General features: G+C 45.2%; 1 protein-coding gene across 9 annotated transcripts in view; it reads right to left on the bottom strand.

Annotated features, from left to right (window-relative positions):
- The window catches only part of DPH7 (diphthamide biosynthesis 7), a 37,459-nt gene extending 29,781 nt beyond the window's left edge, over positions 1–7,678 (bottom strand). The window contains exons 1-4 of one of the 9 annotated variants that reach the window (XM_085858156.1): positions 7,246–7,678; positions 6,334–6,528; positions 6,057–6,212; positions 320–501 (exon numbers count right to left, since the gene is read on the bottom strand). In XM_085858156.1, the coding sequence (XP_085714282.1) occupies positions 320–501; positions 6,057–6,182 (308 nt within the window). In that variant the 5' untranslated portion in view covers positions 6,183–6,212; positions 6,334–6,528; positions 7,246–7,678. The remainder of the gene's footprint in view (positions 1–319; positions 502–6,056; positions 6,213–6,333; positions 6,529–7,245) is intronic. The other 8 variants (XM_085858161.1, XM_085858158.1, XM_085858160.1 and 5 more) reach the window with 8 other exon arrangements.
- Between the last annotated feature and the right edge of the window lie 11,584 nt (positions 7,679–19,262).

Raw genomic sequence — 19,262 nt, 5'->3', positions numbered from 1 at the left:
ACAAAATAGAGGGAGACATGGGCAAACAATGAGTGTCGGGAGGAATGGGGAGGAGGCAGGGAAGGACACATGGTGTGGACAAGATGGATATAGAAGCAAACACCGAAAACTTGGAAAGAGGAAGGCTTTGGGGGTGGGGTAGAAATAATCATGGTTTTGGATGGGGGATGATGTGAGATAGTGGTGAACAGCTGTCTTAAAGAGCTGGAGGCATGAATGAACTGGTAGTGATTACCACAATTTTTCATCATGCACGTCTTATTTAACTGTGAGAGTTCTGTGATGACACTTCAATGACTATGTTGCAAATGTCGCATACCATTTGAGGTCTAGGACACCAGCCGTGTCCCATTGCTGCAGTGCATGGAGAGGGCAGGCAGGCAGCGATGCATCGTAGTTGAACAGATAAACGTGGCCAAGACGAGACTGTGAACTACAGGGAGCTGTGTCTCCATCATTCGAGCTACCGACTCGTGATGCAGTTCCAGGCTCTGCTTTCCCCTGTAGATGTTAATTCCAGGGGGGGGGTGGGGAAGAGACATAAATTGTTAATTGCGGGGAGGGAGGGGGAGAGAGACTCATAAATGTAAGTTACATGATGCGGGTAAGATAGCTGGGATCATTTAATGCCAAGACAATATGTATTACAATGATCCAGGATAGCTGAGGCCTATTATTTTATCATGCTAATTAGTAAAATCGAAATCATACCAACTTAAATATATATCCTGTATTAGCAATACCAAGAGGTTTGAATCTTGCTTTTCATCGAGACTGCTGAAAAGATAAACCACATTAGTCCATCCAGATTGGTTAAATTTAAATTGAACAACCATATGAGGAAGATTTTCAAACCAGGTCCCTTAATTACTGAAGCTTTCATAATGAACTTCTCTGAAAATAAATTGATAATGTTTGTACACAATGAGCACCCTGTCATTTTCAGTCCCCCTTGAGTGGTGCTGTCCATTAATTTTACTGTTGGGTGATTGGGGTGGAGGTGGCTGTGTGCTTCTTTCTTCTGCAGTGTCATCCATTAAATAAAATATGAATTATTTAAATTACAGTTTACATTTCCTTATTATATTTTAAAGTAATGCTGAGACATTTCTTTCAAGGTCAAATAAATATGTAGGACATTTCCCATTGGTAGTTAGGCTAATAGTGAGCAAAAATATTTTTGGCTCCCCATAATGTTTATGCTCAATATTGGATGTTCAAGTACCAATGTTTGTTAAAAGGGCATACGAGGAACGAAAGAAGGTAGAATAAACATGAAACTATTTAAACTAGAATGGCACTCGGTATAGCGCATATCTCCGCCAAGCTGAAGTTTACGTTTTGTATCGCAGAGATAGGCCGGATCTGGATCTGGATCTGAACCAAAATCTAATCGCCTTATTCTTGTCATCAAAGCAGGTCATCCACCTAGTTTTGTCATAATTATGAAATATGCTATATGCATACCATTTTAAACTCCATCTCTCAATGGTGAAGAATCGCCTCCAAAAATTTAAAATATTCGGGGATCCGGACCTTCACAAAATTTCATCAATTCTTCCTTGTCACATACTCAACCTGTCCCATTTTCGTCCGAATCCTTCCAACTTTTTGAAATATGCAATATTGCTCTACACCCCATCTTTCAATGGTGAGGAATCACTTAAAAATTAAATGATCCTTGTATCCAGATCCAGATTTGGATGTTCATCAAAACTGAATCGATTCGCCCTTGTCACACACCCAACCTGTCCACCAAGTTTCGTCCGAATCCATCCATAACATTTTGAGACTCACAAATACCACCCGTTTCTTCGCTGACAGGAATACTGGGAGGGGTGAGAAAAAGAGGGGGGAGAAAGAGAGAAAAGAGGGGGGGGGGAGAGAGTGAGGAGGGAGGGAGAATGAGGAGGGGTGGGGGAAGAGAAGAGAGCGTGAGGTGAGAGGGAGGGAAGGCAGACGTGCAGTGAAGCATTAATTACGATTCATCGTCTCATCAAAATGATTCTGCATAGAACAACAGTGAAGATGGAAACATAATGTCTGAAATCCATTTTCTCCCAGTCACACTATAACTACCACCTGGACAGGTCCGGAGACAAATAACGTCGAGAGAGAAAGAGAAAGAAAGAAAGAAAGAAAGAAAGAAAGAAAGAAAGAAAGAAAAAGAAAGAAAGAAAAAGAGAGAGAGAGAGAGAGAGAGAAAAAGAAAGAAAGAAAAAGAGAGAGAGAGAGAGAGAAAGAAAGAAAGAAAGAGAGAGAGAGAGAGAGAAAGAGAAAGGTGTGGGAGGGTGCTGCACTGTTTTAGGAGGGGGTGGAGCAAGGATGGGAAAGACAGAGGGAGAGGGAGAGAAAAATGTTATGCTTTATGAAAACACACACCTGCGGCGAGTCCCTTTAAAATCCAAATGTACCGCCATATGTACTACGTACCTTGTAGCAACTGCTGACTGTACATCCCGATCAGGACACAAACTGTACTGCTGTCAACTGTAGAGCGCTTGGTAAGCAGCTTTAGGACTCAAGCAAGCACTCCAATTAAATGGTTGATAAGGACGGCTGGCTTGGCAAGCGATAGCGACGTCCAAATTCGATAAATTAACACTTTTGTATCCTCACTGCCATCTACTAATGTAGTGATGTTACTTTTATGCTTCACGTTGGAACACTCAATTGAAACCATTGGGTCAATTTGATAGCATTTATGGTGGATTATGATGGGGTGTTTTCACATTTGTGTATTTTCCGCTGCATGTCAGAGGCCGCACTTTAGGCCATCAGGGGCCGTCAGTGGCGGAATGGCTATGCAATGAAGAACAGAGGTCCAGAGGGAGGATTGTGGAAGGAGGGGAAGAGGTGGGAAGGGTTGGGAGGAGGCAGGGGAAAGATTGGGAGATAAAGGGTGGGAGGAGCAATCCGGCGTTGCCTGGCAACAGCGGTACCTTTGTTAGTGATAAATAAAGGCCCATACTATTTAAAGAGCTCCGGGAATGTATCAAGGCCACTTGAGAAACGTTTCTAGGTCACAACCAATCTTGGACCGATCACCACTCAATTCTAGGATAGTTGAATGAAGGTGCAGCAATTTAAGGGTGCTAGTTACAACTCAGGAAAGACACACACCATGGGATCATCTTACATGCTCACCAACAACCAATCCTGGCAGATGGGTCACGTCTGGCTTAACGTCCCTCTGACGGATGGTACACACATCTATGTATCCCCTGCCTATGAAAAACACCAAGGTAACAGTTTATAGCTGGGTCAAGATTCAAATCCAGGCTCGACAGCTCAAAGGTGAGTGGGCAAACCTCAAAGCTAACCTGGCAGTCCTATGTTGGAGGAATGTCAAGCTAAAGCAACACGATTATTTTGCCTCCACCCATGCACAGTGCCGACAGAACAATTGGCATCACCAATCTCTTCTGCCTCATTTATTTGTCACCAATTGCTTTGGAAAAAGTCCTTCTTACCCCGACTTCCCCAAATCTTATGAAGGACAACAGGCTCACATCAATGGATGGATTCCATATCAACATCACATTCACTTCAATATTGTTGTAGAATTCGCGCCCGCCCGGCGTGCGAACGACCGCGTCGAACCAATAGCTGTCGCTTCGCCCACCGAACGGACAATCCAGTCGTGACTTTCTGGAACAACACCAGAAACCAGTCACGGGTGGGTTTTTAATCCCACCACGGCCCAGTCCGTATTCTACCCACGAGAAATAGGGTCAATCGCCGAATATCGATATACCTAAGTACCCGCGCGGGTAACCTACCGAGGGACCGTAACTCGGTGAAGGCCTGCTTGGACATGAACCGCTTAAGCGGTCCGTTCCGTTCTGGGATAACCGAGCGGGTATTATCGCCAGACCTCGCCGGACCCGATTCTATTTATCGGTTATTTAAAAACCAACGATATTCCGAGTGCAAGATGGGGCAGTTCAATGAGGGAATGGACACAACGAACAGGTTTACATTCACACAGGACATTTATTATAATAAAGCACATATGCAATTAAACAAGGCAAAACACGTATGCAATTATACAAGCAACAAAAGCACGACAAAAGAACTACAACTGTCTACTTATTATGTACAGTCACTTGCACTTAACAGCAGTTCCTACTTATTAGACGGGCCCACGTACAAGTACACATATACACACACACACACACACACACACACATACACATACACATACACATACACATACACATACACATACACATACACATACACATACACATACACATACACATACACATACACATACACATACACACACACACACACACACACACACACACACACACACACACACACACACACACACACACACACACACACACACACACACACACACACACACACACACACACACACACACACACGAAATGGTGGCAGAGGCCTTTAATAATGAGCTCCAGCTCAGAGGACAGGTGAGCTGAAACCCAGAACCTATCTCGAATCTCTCCACCTCATGTGGTCTTCAAGTTGTTCGGGCCCAGGCTCCAGCGAGAGCGAGCTGGATCCAATCGCCGAGCCGCGATCCTTCCCGAGCTCCCGCGAATCCTCCCGCGCTTCTCAACACGTGCTGGTGAGACGAGGCGCCGATCCTTCCCGTCGATGCGTCGCTTCCCCGAGGAACTACCTCCCGCGCTTCTCAACAAGTGCTGGTGAGACGAGGCGCCGATCCTTCCCGTCGATGCGTCGCTTCCCCGAGGAACTACCTCCCGCGCCTCTCAACACGTGCTGGTGAAACGAGGTGCCGAACCTTCCCGTCGATGCGTCGCTTCCCAGAGGAACCACCTCCACGAAGAGGTCGATGAATCGCACCAAGCCGGGAACCAAAATGGAGAACAAAGAGCTCCACGAACCGAGAAGAAGAAGCCACCACTCACAGCTCGAGCCGAGCGACCGGCTTAACTTCCTACCAAACAGGGCAGCTTGAAGCAAATAGCTCTCCCGAGCCAAGCAGAAGCTGAAGCTCACGGAACCGTCAAAGCAAAGCCTCCATAAAGCCTCCTCCCGAGCCAGGCCTCAGCCGAAGCTCACAGAGTCAGCCGAAGCAAAAAGCTTCCGAAGGCCTCGACCCTAACCCAAGCGAAACAGGACCCGAAGGTCTCCTGAACGGTTACTCTCTCAACTCCCTTCTCCAACTCTGCCCACGAACAAAAGAGACGATCTCCTCTTTATCCTTCTCCCCCCCCCCTCCTCCACGCCCGGCGTGACTCATGCCCTCGTGATCCACCCCCCCCCACTCAACCACGGGTGGGAGGGAGATGTTGACATCATGAGTCACAGGACGGCAGGGTTCTTCATCTTCGCAGAAGAGGGGGAGGGATGTCTCCATTGTTCGTTCCCAAACTATTAAATCGATCCGCAGCGCATCTCATCTATTTCTGAACATTTAAACAATGAAAGGTGAGCTATCTAGGGAACAAGCACTTATCGACATAGCTGACTAAAGGAACCTGTATGTTGCGTGCAATCAAATTTCCAAATTCGTAACAATATAATGCTGCATACATAAACATTCCTTCAAGAGTCCAAATGCATTTTGCATCGACATTCCTGCATGACGAACTCTGTGGTTAAGGTTTCACATGCCATTCCATGATATGGTTTCACATGCTTTGACCGAGTTTCCTCTGCCACAAAAGGTGGACAGGTTATGTATTCACCCTGTCTGCCTGTGAGCATGATATCTCAAAAAGTTGTGAACCGATTCGGATGAAACTTGGTGGACCAGGTTGGCCGTGTGACAAGGACGAAATGCTTCAATTTTGGTGAAGATCCACTTTGGGAACCGTGGGCTACAAAATGTAAACTGTTCAGCCTGGTTTCCAATGCCGTGCCATGTTAGTAGAGGGGGACGTAGCATCACCGGTAATACATGACATCTATCAAAAGTTAAGTTTGCTCAATGCTATTCCAATTGACAAAGAATCTGCAGAATGCACCTCTACCCCCCACCTCCAAAACTATGTAAAAGGCCTCAATCATTTTTTTTTATCCAAATAAAGAGGTGAAGCATCAGACAGACTGACATTTCCCTCAAGAAGTTTGTAGGTTCCACAAGCAAGCAGGGTCTGCCAGCCTTCGGTTGGACACCACTCCACAGTATCTGCAGGCAATTCTGTGTCGACCACCTGTAAGGTGCGTGCACAATTCATCGTTCCTGTCGCTCACCCTTTCATTCCTGCCTTCGGATATAGGAGAAAGGAAAAGATGTAAAAACATCAAACGTCAAGTACACGCTACAAATTTTCAGTGTATAAAAAAAAAATAAAAAAATACTAAAATTGGACACAATGGTCGAAGTACCTGTGTGCTGCCTAATCTGGGTTTGATTCCTGATCAGACTATAGATTGGTCGAGTGTTGCATCACAAGGACGTCTACCGGCATTAGTTGGTTACATTAAAAATCCCACCACGTAATTCACAAAGAGTAGGCGAGCTATCGCCGGCACCCTGACCAAATCACCTTCAGTCGAAATGTCAGGCCTGGCCAGCCGGTTCTGAAAGACAGACCAGAAACCGTCCTGGGCCGACCACACAAGGTGGGAATAATTGGGTGCACCTATTATAGTTCCCACAAACTACACACTCACATTATAAAAATACGGCCTTACAATTTATACAAGCTGAGGCACAAGTTTCCTGAGGTAAAAAAATACAGCCTTACAATTTACACAAGCTAAGGCACACGTTTCCCGAGGTAAAAATACGGCCTTACAAGTTATACAAGCTGAGGCACAAGTTTCCTGAGGTAAAAAATACGGCCTTACAAGTTATACAAGCTGAGGCACAAGTTTCCTCAGGTAAAAATACGGCCTTACAAGTTATACAAGCTGAGGGACAAGTTTCCTGAGGTAAAAAATACGGCCTTACAAGTTATACAAGCTGAGGCACAAGTTTCCTGAGGTAAAAAAAATACAGCCTTACAATTTACACAAGCTGAGGCACACGTTTCCTGAGGTAAAAATACGGCCTTACAAGTTATACAAGCTGAGGCACAAGTTTCCTGAGGTAAAAATACGGCCTTACAATTTATACAAGCTGAGGCACAAGTTTCCTGAGGTAAAAAAATACGGCCTTACAAGTTATACAAGCTGAGGCACAAGTTTCCTGAGGTAAAAAAATACGGCCTTACAATTTATACAAGCTGAGGGGAAACTTTCCTGAGGTAAAATGACGAGTGAAAGTAAAAAAAGTGACTGATAAGCACCACTCGCCTCACTCCATCCCCACCTCCACACGAGAGCCCCGTCTCACCAGTGCACCTGAGGTAAAATATATTAACGCGGGAACAGCAGCCACCCTCTTGCGAAGGAAGTTATTTGCACACAGTCAAGGGCAGGACGAGCAGTTTAAAAAAAAAAAAAAAATCACGAACGGAGTTAAACCGGGAACAACTCAACCCATTAGAACCGCGTCCGGAAGCTTGCACAACTTCCGTTCCATGAGCAATACATACATTCAAACTTCTCCTTTAATTTTCAATAGCATATTGTTCTCCACGCTATAAAGTATAATTTTGCTGTCATTTACGACTGGCCCTGTGAAAACAAAAACAGATTACCAAAACCTTCCATGCTATGAAAATGTCAATTAAAACAACACTGCAGCATAGCTGCATTGCAACAAGGTATTCTTCTTCTTCTTCGTAATCTTCTTCTTCTTCAATAGAAATGACGTTTTCAGAGCTGCGCGACTCTATATACGCCACGCTCTAAAAAAAACAATTTGTCAGTACATTTGGAACTTGGAAGTCAACAGGCCTCAGAAATTTTATACTTTCCGACCAGTTTCTTTCACGAGTGGTCTTGGTGGTCCATGAGTCCATCGGACCAAATTTTAATTGACCTTCACGCCCTTGTAGCAGACCTGCCTGCTGTACTGCTTGAGCATTAGCTTGCCTTTTATACAAGGAAATGAAAGGAAATCAGACACAGGTGGAGGCCATTCAGCCCATCATGCCCCAGGAACACCATCCTCATTTATCTACACAAGATCCAAGGAAGAAAATGCAAAAAAAAATTTTTTACTCATGTTTTTGTAGTTTTTGTATTCATTTTCTTCTTCACCTTAGGGAGAGGGGACATGGGCTTGGTTAAAAACACACATCAACCACACAACCCCCCTTAACAAGACCCCCACCAACAGCACTCCATACACAATCACCCATCAATACTCTAACTACATAAAAGTCTTATCAACATCCCCATACCCCTCTATCTCCATAACTTCCACGTACATATCTAATTCTAATTTAAACTTATCTACTTTTTCTGCTGCCACTGCCTTTCCAGGGAGACCATTCCATGCATCAACGACTCTCTGAGTGGAGTTCCTTGCCTTACTACCGTCTTAACTCTCCCCTTCTTTACTCTCAGGCCATGGCCCCTGGTCCTATCACTGTCTACTCTGTTGAATAATTAATAAATCTTCACTTATTTTATCTTTACCTTTCATTATCTTTAACATCTCCATCATATCTCATCACAACCACCTCCTTTCTAGTGAATAAAACCCTGTCTCCTTCAGCCGATCCTCATAACTGAGTCGAACTAGGCCCGGAATCAATCTAGTAGCCCTACGCTGAACACTCTCTATGGCATCGATGTCCTTCCTGAGTTGTAGTGACCAAAACTGCACACAATATTCTAGATGTGGCCCTCACTAAATTCCTGTACAATGTTAACACCACCTCTTTTGATTTATAATTGATCCCCCTCCAAATACAGCCTAAAACCCTATTTGCTTTACCTATAGCTGTCCGGCACTGTGCTGCCTGCTTACCTCCCGTATCTATTACCACTCCCAGATCCTTTTCCTGTGTGACACACTCCAAAATTACCCCTTGCATCCTGTAATCTCGATTTTCATTGTTCTTTCCCATCCTCAACACCTTACACTTGCTCAGGTTAAATTACATCTGCCAGTCTTTTGCCCAATCTATACAAGTATCAATACTTTCCTGTATCTGATCACCACCCCCACTGTTATCCACCTTACCTCCAAGCTTTGTGTCATCCGCAAATTTGGAAAGCTTACTCTTCACCCCATTATCCAAATCGTTGATGTAAATAATGAATAGTAATGGTCCGAGTACTGATCCCAGAGTTACCCCGCTACTTACATCCTCCCAGCAAGACATCCTCCCACTCACAGACACTCTTTACTTCCTACCACCAAGCCAGTTTACAATCTAATTAGCCACCTTACCAGCCACTCCACAAGCCCTCATTTTGGCTAACAACCTCTGATGTGGTACCTTATCAAAAGCCTTCTTAAAGTCTAGATTTACTGTGTCCACCGCCTTTCCCTCATTCACACAATCAGACACTGCATATAACACTAAAATATTTGTTAAACAGGAACTACCTTTGTTAAACCCATGCTGACTACCTTTAATTCGTTTGTATTGATTTAAATGGTTCCTCATCTGGTCCTTAATTAATGTCTCCAACACCTTCCCCACAACTGAAGTCAAACTAACAGGTCTATCGTTTCCCAATTCTTCTCTGGATCCTTTCTTAAATCATGGTGTTACATTTGCTACTCTCCAATCCTCCAGTATCTGTCCTGACTCCAGTTAACTATTGAAAATATCTGTTAACACCTCGCTTACCTGCTCAGCCACCTCCATCAATACTCTCAGATGCATATTATCTGGACCCGGAACCTTATCTACTCTTAGATTTTCCGAGCTGTTCCTTTACTTCCTCCACTCCAACCTGGATCTTCTGTAAAAGCCCTTCCTCACCTCCTTGATATATATACTCTCAGCTGTTGGCAATTGTCCTGACTTCTTGGGTAAAAGTTGAAAAAAAATACCTGTTTAATTCGTCTGCCATCTCACTTTCATCACGAACCACTCTCCCGGTGCTATTCTTCAATGGACTCACACTGGTCCTAACCTGTTATTTTCCCTGATGTACTTAAAGAAAGCCTTGCTATGATGTTTAATAGTCTTAGCCATGTCCTTCTCATACTCTCTTTTGGCTTGCTGAGTTATTTTCTTAACTTGCCTCTGTTTACTCCGATAGTGATATAAATCTAACTCCAGTCCTGTTATTTTAAACCTAATAAATACCTTCTGCTTCTCCTCAATAGTATTCCTTATCTCACTACTCAACTACCCTGGTCTCTTTCTGCTTCGAGTTTTACACCTCATTTGAATGTACTTACTCTGCACTCTACACTCTACACATTTGGTCCTTGAAGGTTTCCCATTTCTCTGATGCTGATTGTCCTGTTGATAGTTTCTCCCAATCTACATTATCCAATTCCCTCCTCATACCCTTAAGGTTTGCATTCCTGAAATCCAATAGCCTTATCCTACTATCCTGAACTCTAACCCTGAAATTCTATTTTCTTGCCTGACCTTACTCATTACAATTACTTCATCAGTTCCTTCCTTAATACCTTCCCCACCCTGCACTGACCTAAAAAAAAAAAAACTTGAATTCCTTCCTCAATTCCCACTGCAAACCTTGCTGTCCCCTTTCTATTTAACATACGGCCATCATTCCGGAAACACTCCCTTTGTCCCCTAAATGATTCCCACTGCTTCTTAAATGTAAAACCTTCCTCCCTACACCATTCTTCCAGCCATTGGTTGACATTTATTGCTCTGCTCATAATTTCTATATTGTTTCCTAATCTTGGGAGGATCGCAGAAAACATGATCTCACAACCCTTTGTTTTCAGATGCTTACCCAATATCCTGTATCTATTTTTCAAAACCTCTGAGTAAACTTTCCTTACTTCATTGGCATCTAGGTGTACCACAACCAACTTCTTCCTGCCATGACCCGATACAACATAGTTTACCCTTCCTTCAATGTCCCAAACTCCCGCTCCTTCAAAACTACACAGAATGCTGTGTCTACAATCCTTCCTGCAGAATGAAGAATCTACATATTAAATTATCTCATCACCCACAAAAACTGTCTCCCATACCTCATTTCTACAATTTTCTATTGCTGCACCTCCACCACTCCCTGCCCCCACTGCACCTCCACCACTCCCTGCCCCCATTGCACCATCACCATTGCCTGCCCCCATTGCACTGTCACCACTGCCTGCCCCCGCTGCGCCTCTACCACTGCCTGCCCCCGCTGCGCCTCTACCACTGCCTGCCCCCGCTGCACCTCCACCACTGCCTTCCCCCCGCTGCACCTCCACCACTGCCTTCCCCCGCTATACCTCCACCACTGCCTTCCCTCCGCTGCACCTCCACCACTGCCTTCCCCCGCTGCACCTCCACCACTTCCTCCCCTCGCTGCACCTCCACCACTCCCTTCCCCCACTGCACCTCCACCACTCCCTGCCCTGCTGCACCTCCACCACTCCCTTCCCCCGCTGCATCTCCACCACTCCCTGCCCCCACTACACCATCACCACTTTCAATATCCTTAACAACCTCACTCCACAACTGTAACCAACTATTTTCTTCAAATTTCTCACATTCCGCTACTTGCTGCAAATTATAATTATCGATGTGTTCCTTCAACCTAGTAATAACCATCCTCAAGTGGACGATTTCCTCACACTTCCTACAACAATAAGAACACTCTGCTTCCCCTATTGTTGACATGACCACATTGAGCAACTATCACATTAACAAACTCCTCTTCCTTTCTCTTTCGGCCCCAACTTACTCCCAAGGCCCCAACTGACTTAATGCTAAACATAACACGAGGCCTCCCCCTGCTTCTTTCAATGTACTAACTCAAATACCTGATAAAACTGTTGTGAACACAACTACCAGCATTTTAAGTACAGTTCCACAGGCCCTGACACAAATTACGACAAAATACGCAAATATCTTTAGAAAGACTGGAAGGAGAGCTCGCCACCCAATCGTCCACGTGCGCCGATCCCCAAACCGGAAGTTAACAATCCCAGAGATGCTTAGCTCTGGACTTGGGGTTATACGTTCGTTATTATTATTTCCAAATGATACTATGATTATTGTTGTTAATATTATTCGTATTAATTAATATTTGCTTTGTTACAGTGTTGTTCTGTTTGTTATTACCCTCACCGAAGGAGAGGGTATTACATTTGGGTTTGTTTGTCACTTGCAAAATGGAAGATTTTTGAAGTATATTGGTTCGTCCATTTTGTTATTCTGTCTGTCTGTCTGTTTGCCACTTGCAGGTCACAATTTTAAACCGATCTTCACAAAACTTCACCACGTGGTAGAGTTTGTCATATGGAAGAAGCCTATTGTTTTTGAGGTCAAAAGGTCACCATAGGCCAAAGGTCAACAACTTTGGTGAGATTTCTAAAAGTCTCAATTTTCATCCAATTGACTTGATATTTGAAGAGGATTTATATTTCAGGTCACTAAATTCAACCAGCCAATTATTTTTGAGGTCAACATGGACCAAAAGGTCAAAATAGGCCAAAGGTCAACAACTTTGGTGGTATTTCTAAAATCCTCAATTTTCATCCGATTGACATGAAATTTGAAGAGGATTTATATTTCAGGTCACTGAATTCAACCAGCCAATTATTTTGGAGGTTCACAGAGGTCAAAAGGTCAACATAGGCCGAATTTCTAAAATTGTCAATTTTCATGCGATTCACTTGAAATTTGAAGAGTTGCATATTTGGTCATTGAATTCAACCACCAATTATTTTTGAAGTCAAATTTGTTTTCTGGATTTTGCAAGTATCGTGCTCTGCACGACGTCATCTTCTTGTTTGTTTGTTTGTTTGTTTGTTTAAGTACTGTTTAAAAGTTTCCATGGTAGAACAACAATAGTAAGTTAAAAGGTTTAGGGTTTTCACCATGTATGAGTTCTTAAATGAGCTATTTACATTCTTTATACTGTTGCGGATCAAGGGGTGGGGGGGGGGGGTTTCGCACCCGACTCTTGGGGCCAAATGTTACAGATTCGGCGCCACCCTCACCACCACCGTTTCCGGGGTTATAACGCCGACTGGCTCAGCACAGGCCTCGGGTCACGAGTCTTCATTCGCGATACCAACGTACCCCTGGACCTTACCAGTTGGGAAAATAGACCCTGGTTACAGACTGGTTTGTCAGATGTCGAGCGTTTTCTGCCAGTCTGTAACCATTTTCGTTTTTATATCCAAATCAAGCGGATGGTTCCTCGACGCGACATGAATTAATTCAAAGCAGCAACTTCATACGAATCAGCCAGATCTATTGGGGACATCGAAGAACACAACACAAGCAAAACATTCACGACAATGTATTAATTAATCTATAACCCATTCTTAACTAGGGAGATACGGATTACGGGTTTCGAAGGGGTCCCAATCGAGATAAGCCTTAAACGACATGCAGACAACAAATAGACAGCATACAGACAAGACAGAGTACTTGGTGATGTTTCATGGACGAGAGGGAAGTGTCAAAAGCACGAATGTCGCTCGTAACAAGCCGATGTCCACGGATTCGAGCCCCAAGCTTGAGCACGCCGTGTGGCAAGATGGCACTCATCCTCCTTTTGTCGCACCGCCCACGCACGCGGCCTCCGCGCGTTTAGACTGCACCAGAGGTCGACTGCACCAGAGCGAAAGATCGATGATGGTGTGCTCCAGCTGGCTTTTCACAAGGTCCAGCATACAAGTCCAGGCCTGGCCTGTTCACCAGGCCTCCTTCACGAAGCAGATTGCAGACAGACACAGCCGTCCCCTACACAGCAGATCACGACTCCCACCAGTCGTCTCTCATCCAGCCGAGGGCAGACAGACCTCATGCAGTCCTTCCCCTGCCTTTCCTTCGGCCCTGGCTCGCTTCTCCAGGCCACAGAAGGCAGACCCAGCATGCCCAGGTCCAGTTTCTCTCCCGGCAGAATCACCACTCGCTTTCCTTTTTTCTGCTCGCCTCGAAGCCCGACTGCTCATCCAGCAGATCGCGCCTCGACACCCGTCGTTTCTCTCTTGCCTTCCCGGCGCACGCTCGCCTCGAAGCCCGAACCAGCAAATCGCGCCTCAACAGCCGTCGTTTCTCTCTTGCCTTCCCGGCACACACTCGACTCGAAGCCCGACTGCTCAACTCCGTCCTCCCAGTTTCTTACCACTTTTTCTTTTCGGGGCGCGCCCCTTTACGAAGCCGACAAACTCCTCCCCTTAGTTTCACTTCCTTCTCTGGCCACTTCCTCTCAGCCGACTGGGTGGGGCCTCATCCGGAGAGGGGAAGGAAGAAGAAGAAGAAGAAGCTCTCGGTACACCACCACCGCACAGACAATAAACAGCCTCTTACATCTCCCAACACACATGTAACGTCCATTTTACCGAACAGCCTGGCTAAACATGCATTTAATGGGGGACCTGAGCTAATCCTATATTTAGTAGCATACTAAGGGCCATTTCCGTAACACTACCCCCTCCTTTCTCCCGAGGCTCTCCCGAGCCTCCATCTGGGGCAGCCCACGGCAATGGCCCTGTCTAACGTACAACACAGATCTCCCATTTACTCTAACCCACAACAAGGGAAGCACTTAACTCCAAAAACCAAAGTGTCACAGTAAGATTGGCATCTCCCTATCCTAGTGTGTCGGGTCACCAATCTACCAAACAAATTCACACTCTATGCACACAACTTAACATTCTAATTATGGATTTGAATGGGAGGGCATTCAATTTTACTTTTAACACTAATATTTGCATTGGAGCAGAACATTCAAAGGTTCAAAGTTCTTTCACGTGTTAGCTCCTTCACGCCCCCCACCCCCCGGCAGTATTGTCCATTCACCCCTGAGGGTTTCCTCTCTTCATGGCCTTATTGGCCTCTCACCAGGTGAGTTCAGTCGGCCCAGTGGCCTAATCTCACAGAGTTATTCGGCCCACTGAGCCCACAAAATGGCATAAATCTTCGGCCGCAATGGCCCACAAAAGCACTTTGGCCTCAATGGCCCACAAAAATGCTTTGGCCCATATGGCCTACTCACAAGCAGCAGCAGGCAACAAGCCCTGCATTGGACAGCAGGTGACACAGCAATGGTGGCACGGTGATATCGATGGTAAGCAAATGGGTGTGATGACCTCAAACCAGGTGAGATGGAGTGTACCCTTAACCTTCCTTGCCTGACTTGTTTTGGTTAAGTTCTCTTTTTCTTTTTTTTTCTTCCCTTCTCTTTTTTTTCTTTTACAGACAGGATGGTGTGTTTCTTACTCAACGTTATCTTCATGGGTGTGTGCTCATGACATACTGGTGGCCTCTCTGGCACTTGGAGAGGGTGACCTGCCTAGCCCTTGCTAACAAATTTTCCCATCAACATTACTCGTACCAGGTGTCACACATGAATGGTGCGGAGGAGAGTCCATTGAAACGAACCATTTACTTTTAGCTCTAAGACAATACAACAAACCCTGCTATGGCTAGAATGATCCTAATGACCCATTTTTCCTGACCTGGCACACTGTTCCATTCTATTAAACCTGGGCAAGGCCCTTATTTGTCTTTTTCCATGTGGTGGTGCCAGGCATAACTCGCTGGCTGGGGGGTGTGACTACTACTAGGCCTCTTTGCCTGCTTCCAATCAGGGGTGGAGGACACCCAGCGACCTCGGGGTTCACCTAAGCGTGCTTCTGGCGCTCCCAACAAAGGGGTGACTCTCTCTAGCCCCCATACTGTGCTCTCCTGGCACCGAAACTACTGTGCTCTCCTGGCACCTCTGACAGCCTTCACCTGCCAGGAACCCCCAAAGCCCTGCTGCCCTATTTCCCGACTCACCAACTTCCCATACCATGTCACACTACCAGCCAGTATCCCCATACCTTGGCCTGCACCTACCCCTCGCAGTCTGCCTGCACAATGGAACAGCAGCCAGAATCCATGTCAAATCCTCTAAGTCCCCCTAACCTACACTAACTTGGTTAAGAGACTCCTACCAACAGGGTACGTTGTTCGCACTCATTCTCCTCATTCGCACAATCACGCCATTCACCCAAACACTTTAGTCATTCATTCCACAGTGCCACACACCCAGCCCACATCATCCAACACCTTTCACTTTTATGTGAAAACAAAAACACACCAGTCCCTCGGATCCCACTTGGTCATCAAATTTAACTGGTACACTTTTTCATCAAACCCCAATTAATTTGTCACTACGTCCATCGTCGGCTGGCCTCCTCCATACTGCCCTAATCATTTATTTCCAACAGTTTAAACGAAACATCAAAATCTCTTTACCAGCCCCATGGAACCTCTGCATGGTTCTCACCAGGCATTTCAATCCTTCCTCAAACAAGCCACCCTTTGTCGTCCACTTGTTTCAGGTGTGTTTAATGCTCTGCCTATAATGTCTCCACCGCTTTTTTCCAATAATTACCCAAATCCACTCGTGCCACTCTTATCCCTTCTGTCCGTCTCAATTTGCAATCACTCTCGATATAATTTTCAATCAAAATTTTTACATCCCAATATGGCCTGCTTCTTTGGCTCATTGGAAGGGGAGTGAGGGAACGAATCCTTCATTACCCATTACATGAACCTGCCGCCTTTCCGCCACGGCTCATAGGGGTCACGTCTCAATTGGGGTTGTGGTCCACCCCTCCTTTTCTCCAGGGTTCGCGGAAATCAGGTAAACCCCAATCGGAGAAGCGGCCTCCCCCTCTTATCCATAACTCCCTGAAGACAGATAAACCCCACTCAGCTAGCCGAACCCCTCGTGTGCTCAGAAAGGTTTGAAGACCAAGTGACATATGCCAGTGCCACCCGCTACTCATCTACACTCCACCCCAAAGTTCCTGTGAGGCTGATAGAGAAATCAAAATCAAATTTCTAAAGCCTGCTCCTGGATGCAGCACCTCCAACTCCGTAAGAACCCATGCGGAGCTGTCCATTATGGTTTCCGTCCCCTGGCTCAAGTTCTGTCCTGGTGGCATTTGTATTTTCCCTTGGACCTCAACCTATTTCCTATGTCACCACTCACTCCACACTCAGGACTCACACACACAGCAGGCTGCACACATTCCAAGGTTAGGTGTTCACATTCCACACCTTCAACCTTGCCTGCGTACTGACCAACTGCCTCGCACTCCAGGGCTACATTCTCGACTGCCACGTGAGTACCCACACACGTTTCGACCTTGTCAGCACATAACGGTGCTGTAGTCTGGAGTGTGGGCTCACAGCATTCATTCACAGGCACTCCACACACCTTCAGGGGTCACGCATACGTGCACCCCATCAGACAGAGTCTCCTCATCAACATAAAATTCAATTTCTACCTTAAGCTCATCGTCCGCACCATGTATGCATGTACCCACGTACCTGCTTCGTTCCAGAGTCACCTCTGTCCGGTCGCTTCTCTCCAGGAGGTTGCTCATCATCGGTTCGCCACACTCCTCTGGGGCTGTCAGCTCCACATGCTGGACCTGCTCAAAATGTGTTTCATTCGTCAACAACCCCGTATGCTCCCTCAATGTCTCCTTCACCAGGGTTTGCTCTAATTGTGGTTTCATCCGACGAGTGATGTCAATCAAGTTCTGCACCACTAACATTACTCCCTGTGGTGATGTCACACCTCCCATATTATTGTGCTGTTCTACTTCCTGGCTCCATTTTCATTTCCATTCGAGTCGTTCTTCCTCTCCGAGCCTTTTAAGTTGTTCGTTATCTTTCCAGAGTTTTTCCATCTCCGTGTATTCCAACTTTGCTCTCTCGTTTAGTTGGTCAATTTCAAATTCGTTTTTTTCTTGTTTTCTATCCCACTGTCTCTTGTTCTTCATTCGCCAATCTCATCGCTTCCTTCAATTTGTTGATTTCCTTTTCCTGTTCATTCCTTGTTCTTTTTGTTTCTTATCCCACTGTCTCTCTTGTTCTTCCTTCTCCAATCTCATCGTTTCCCTCAATTGGTTGATCTCCCTTTCCTGCTTCATTCGTTGTTCTTCCAACATTTGCGTGTACTCCAACCTTGCTTTCTCCTTTAGTTGTTCTTGTCCTTCTTTTTGTTTCCTCTACCACTGACTCATGTTCTTCCTTCTCCAATCTCGTCGTTTCTTTCAATTGGTTGATTTCCTTTTCCTGTTTCATTCGTTGTTCTTTCACTACTCTTTCTTGAATTTCATTCTTTAATCTTGCCTTGGCTTCAAACTGTTTGATCTGCACAGTGTGGTTTGATCTCTCTTGCCTTTTCAGCGCATGCTCGCCTCAACTCCGTCCTCTCAGTTTCTTACCACTTTTTCTTTTCGGGGAATGCCCCTTTACGAACCCGACAAACTCCTCCCCTTAGTTTCACTTCCTTCTCTAGGCCACTCCCTCTCAGCCGACTGGGCGGGGCCTCATCCGGAGAGGGAAAGGAAGGAAGAAGCTCTCGGTACACCACCACCGCACAGACAATAAACAGCCTCTCACACCTCCCGACACACATGTAACGTCCATTTTACCGAACAGCCTGGCTAAACATGCATTTAATGGGGGATCTGGGCTAATCCTATATTTACTAGCATACTAAGGGCCATTTCCGCAACAATACTTTCAAAAGAAAATAACTTCAAAGAAAAAAGAAAGAAGGCCTCAAAATTTCTGGCAGCATGCTCATTACTTCCTCCTGTCGATGGGCAGAGCATGCTGCCTGAAACGTTGAGGCCTACTTTCTTTTTGCTTTGAAGTTATTTTCTTTTTAAAGTATAAAGAATGTAAATATCTCATTTAAGAGCTCATACATGGTGAAAACCCTCAACCTTTTAATTTATTATTATTATTGTTTGTTTGTCCACACAGAACTTTAGTGTTTTTCTCCACAATCGCTTGTCAGATTGAGACGAAATTTTCACCACAGGAGCAGCTACTCATGTAGAATGTTTTATTGTTAATTATGACATCAAAGGTCACGTGGTGTGGCAGTCGTGTTGAAAAAACAGAAAAACGTTGGAACTCTATCTGAAACTGCACAAAGGAAAAAAAATTGAAATTTGGCACATGGCAAGTAATCCTCATGGGGAATAAGTAATTTTTTTATGACATCATAGGTGCCTTCGTTATGATGTCATAATTTCATATGTAGAACGCTGTATCTGATCAGTATGAAAATTTTTGAGGTTCATTTAGGGATAAAATGGTCTACAAAAAGATCACGTCATCGGTCATGTGATTCGGCAGCCACATTGTTTAAAAAAAAAAAAAACCTTTAAAAATCTTCCCTGAAGTGGCTGAACAGAGGCAAAACTACATGTATATCTGCCTATTCATGAGGAATAAAAGGTCCACACATATAACGTCATATGTCACATGGTTTGGCAGCATATTGGATTT

This window comes from Eptatretus burgeri, chromosome 15, assembly GCF_056783735.1.
Source record: "Eptatretus burgeri isolate ZD-2024b chromosome 15, Ebu_testis_v1, whole genome shotgun sequence".
Lineage (NCBI taxonomy): Eukaryota > Metazoa > Chordata > Myxini > Myxiniformes > Myxinidae > Eptatretus > Eptatretus burgeri.
The sequence above is the reverse complement of the archived record's forward strand: the minus strand, read 5'-3'. Positions and strand labels throughout refer to the sequence as shown.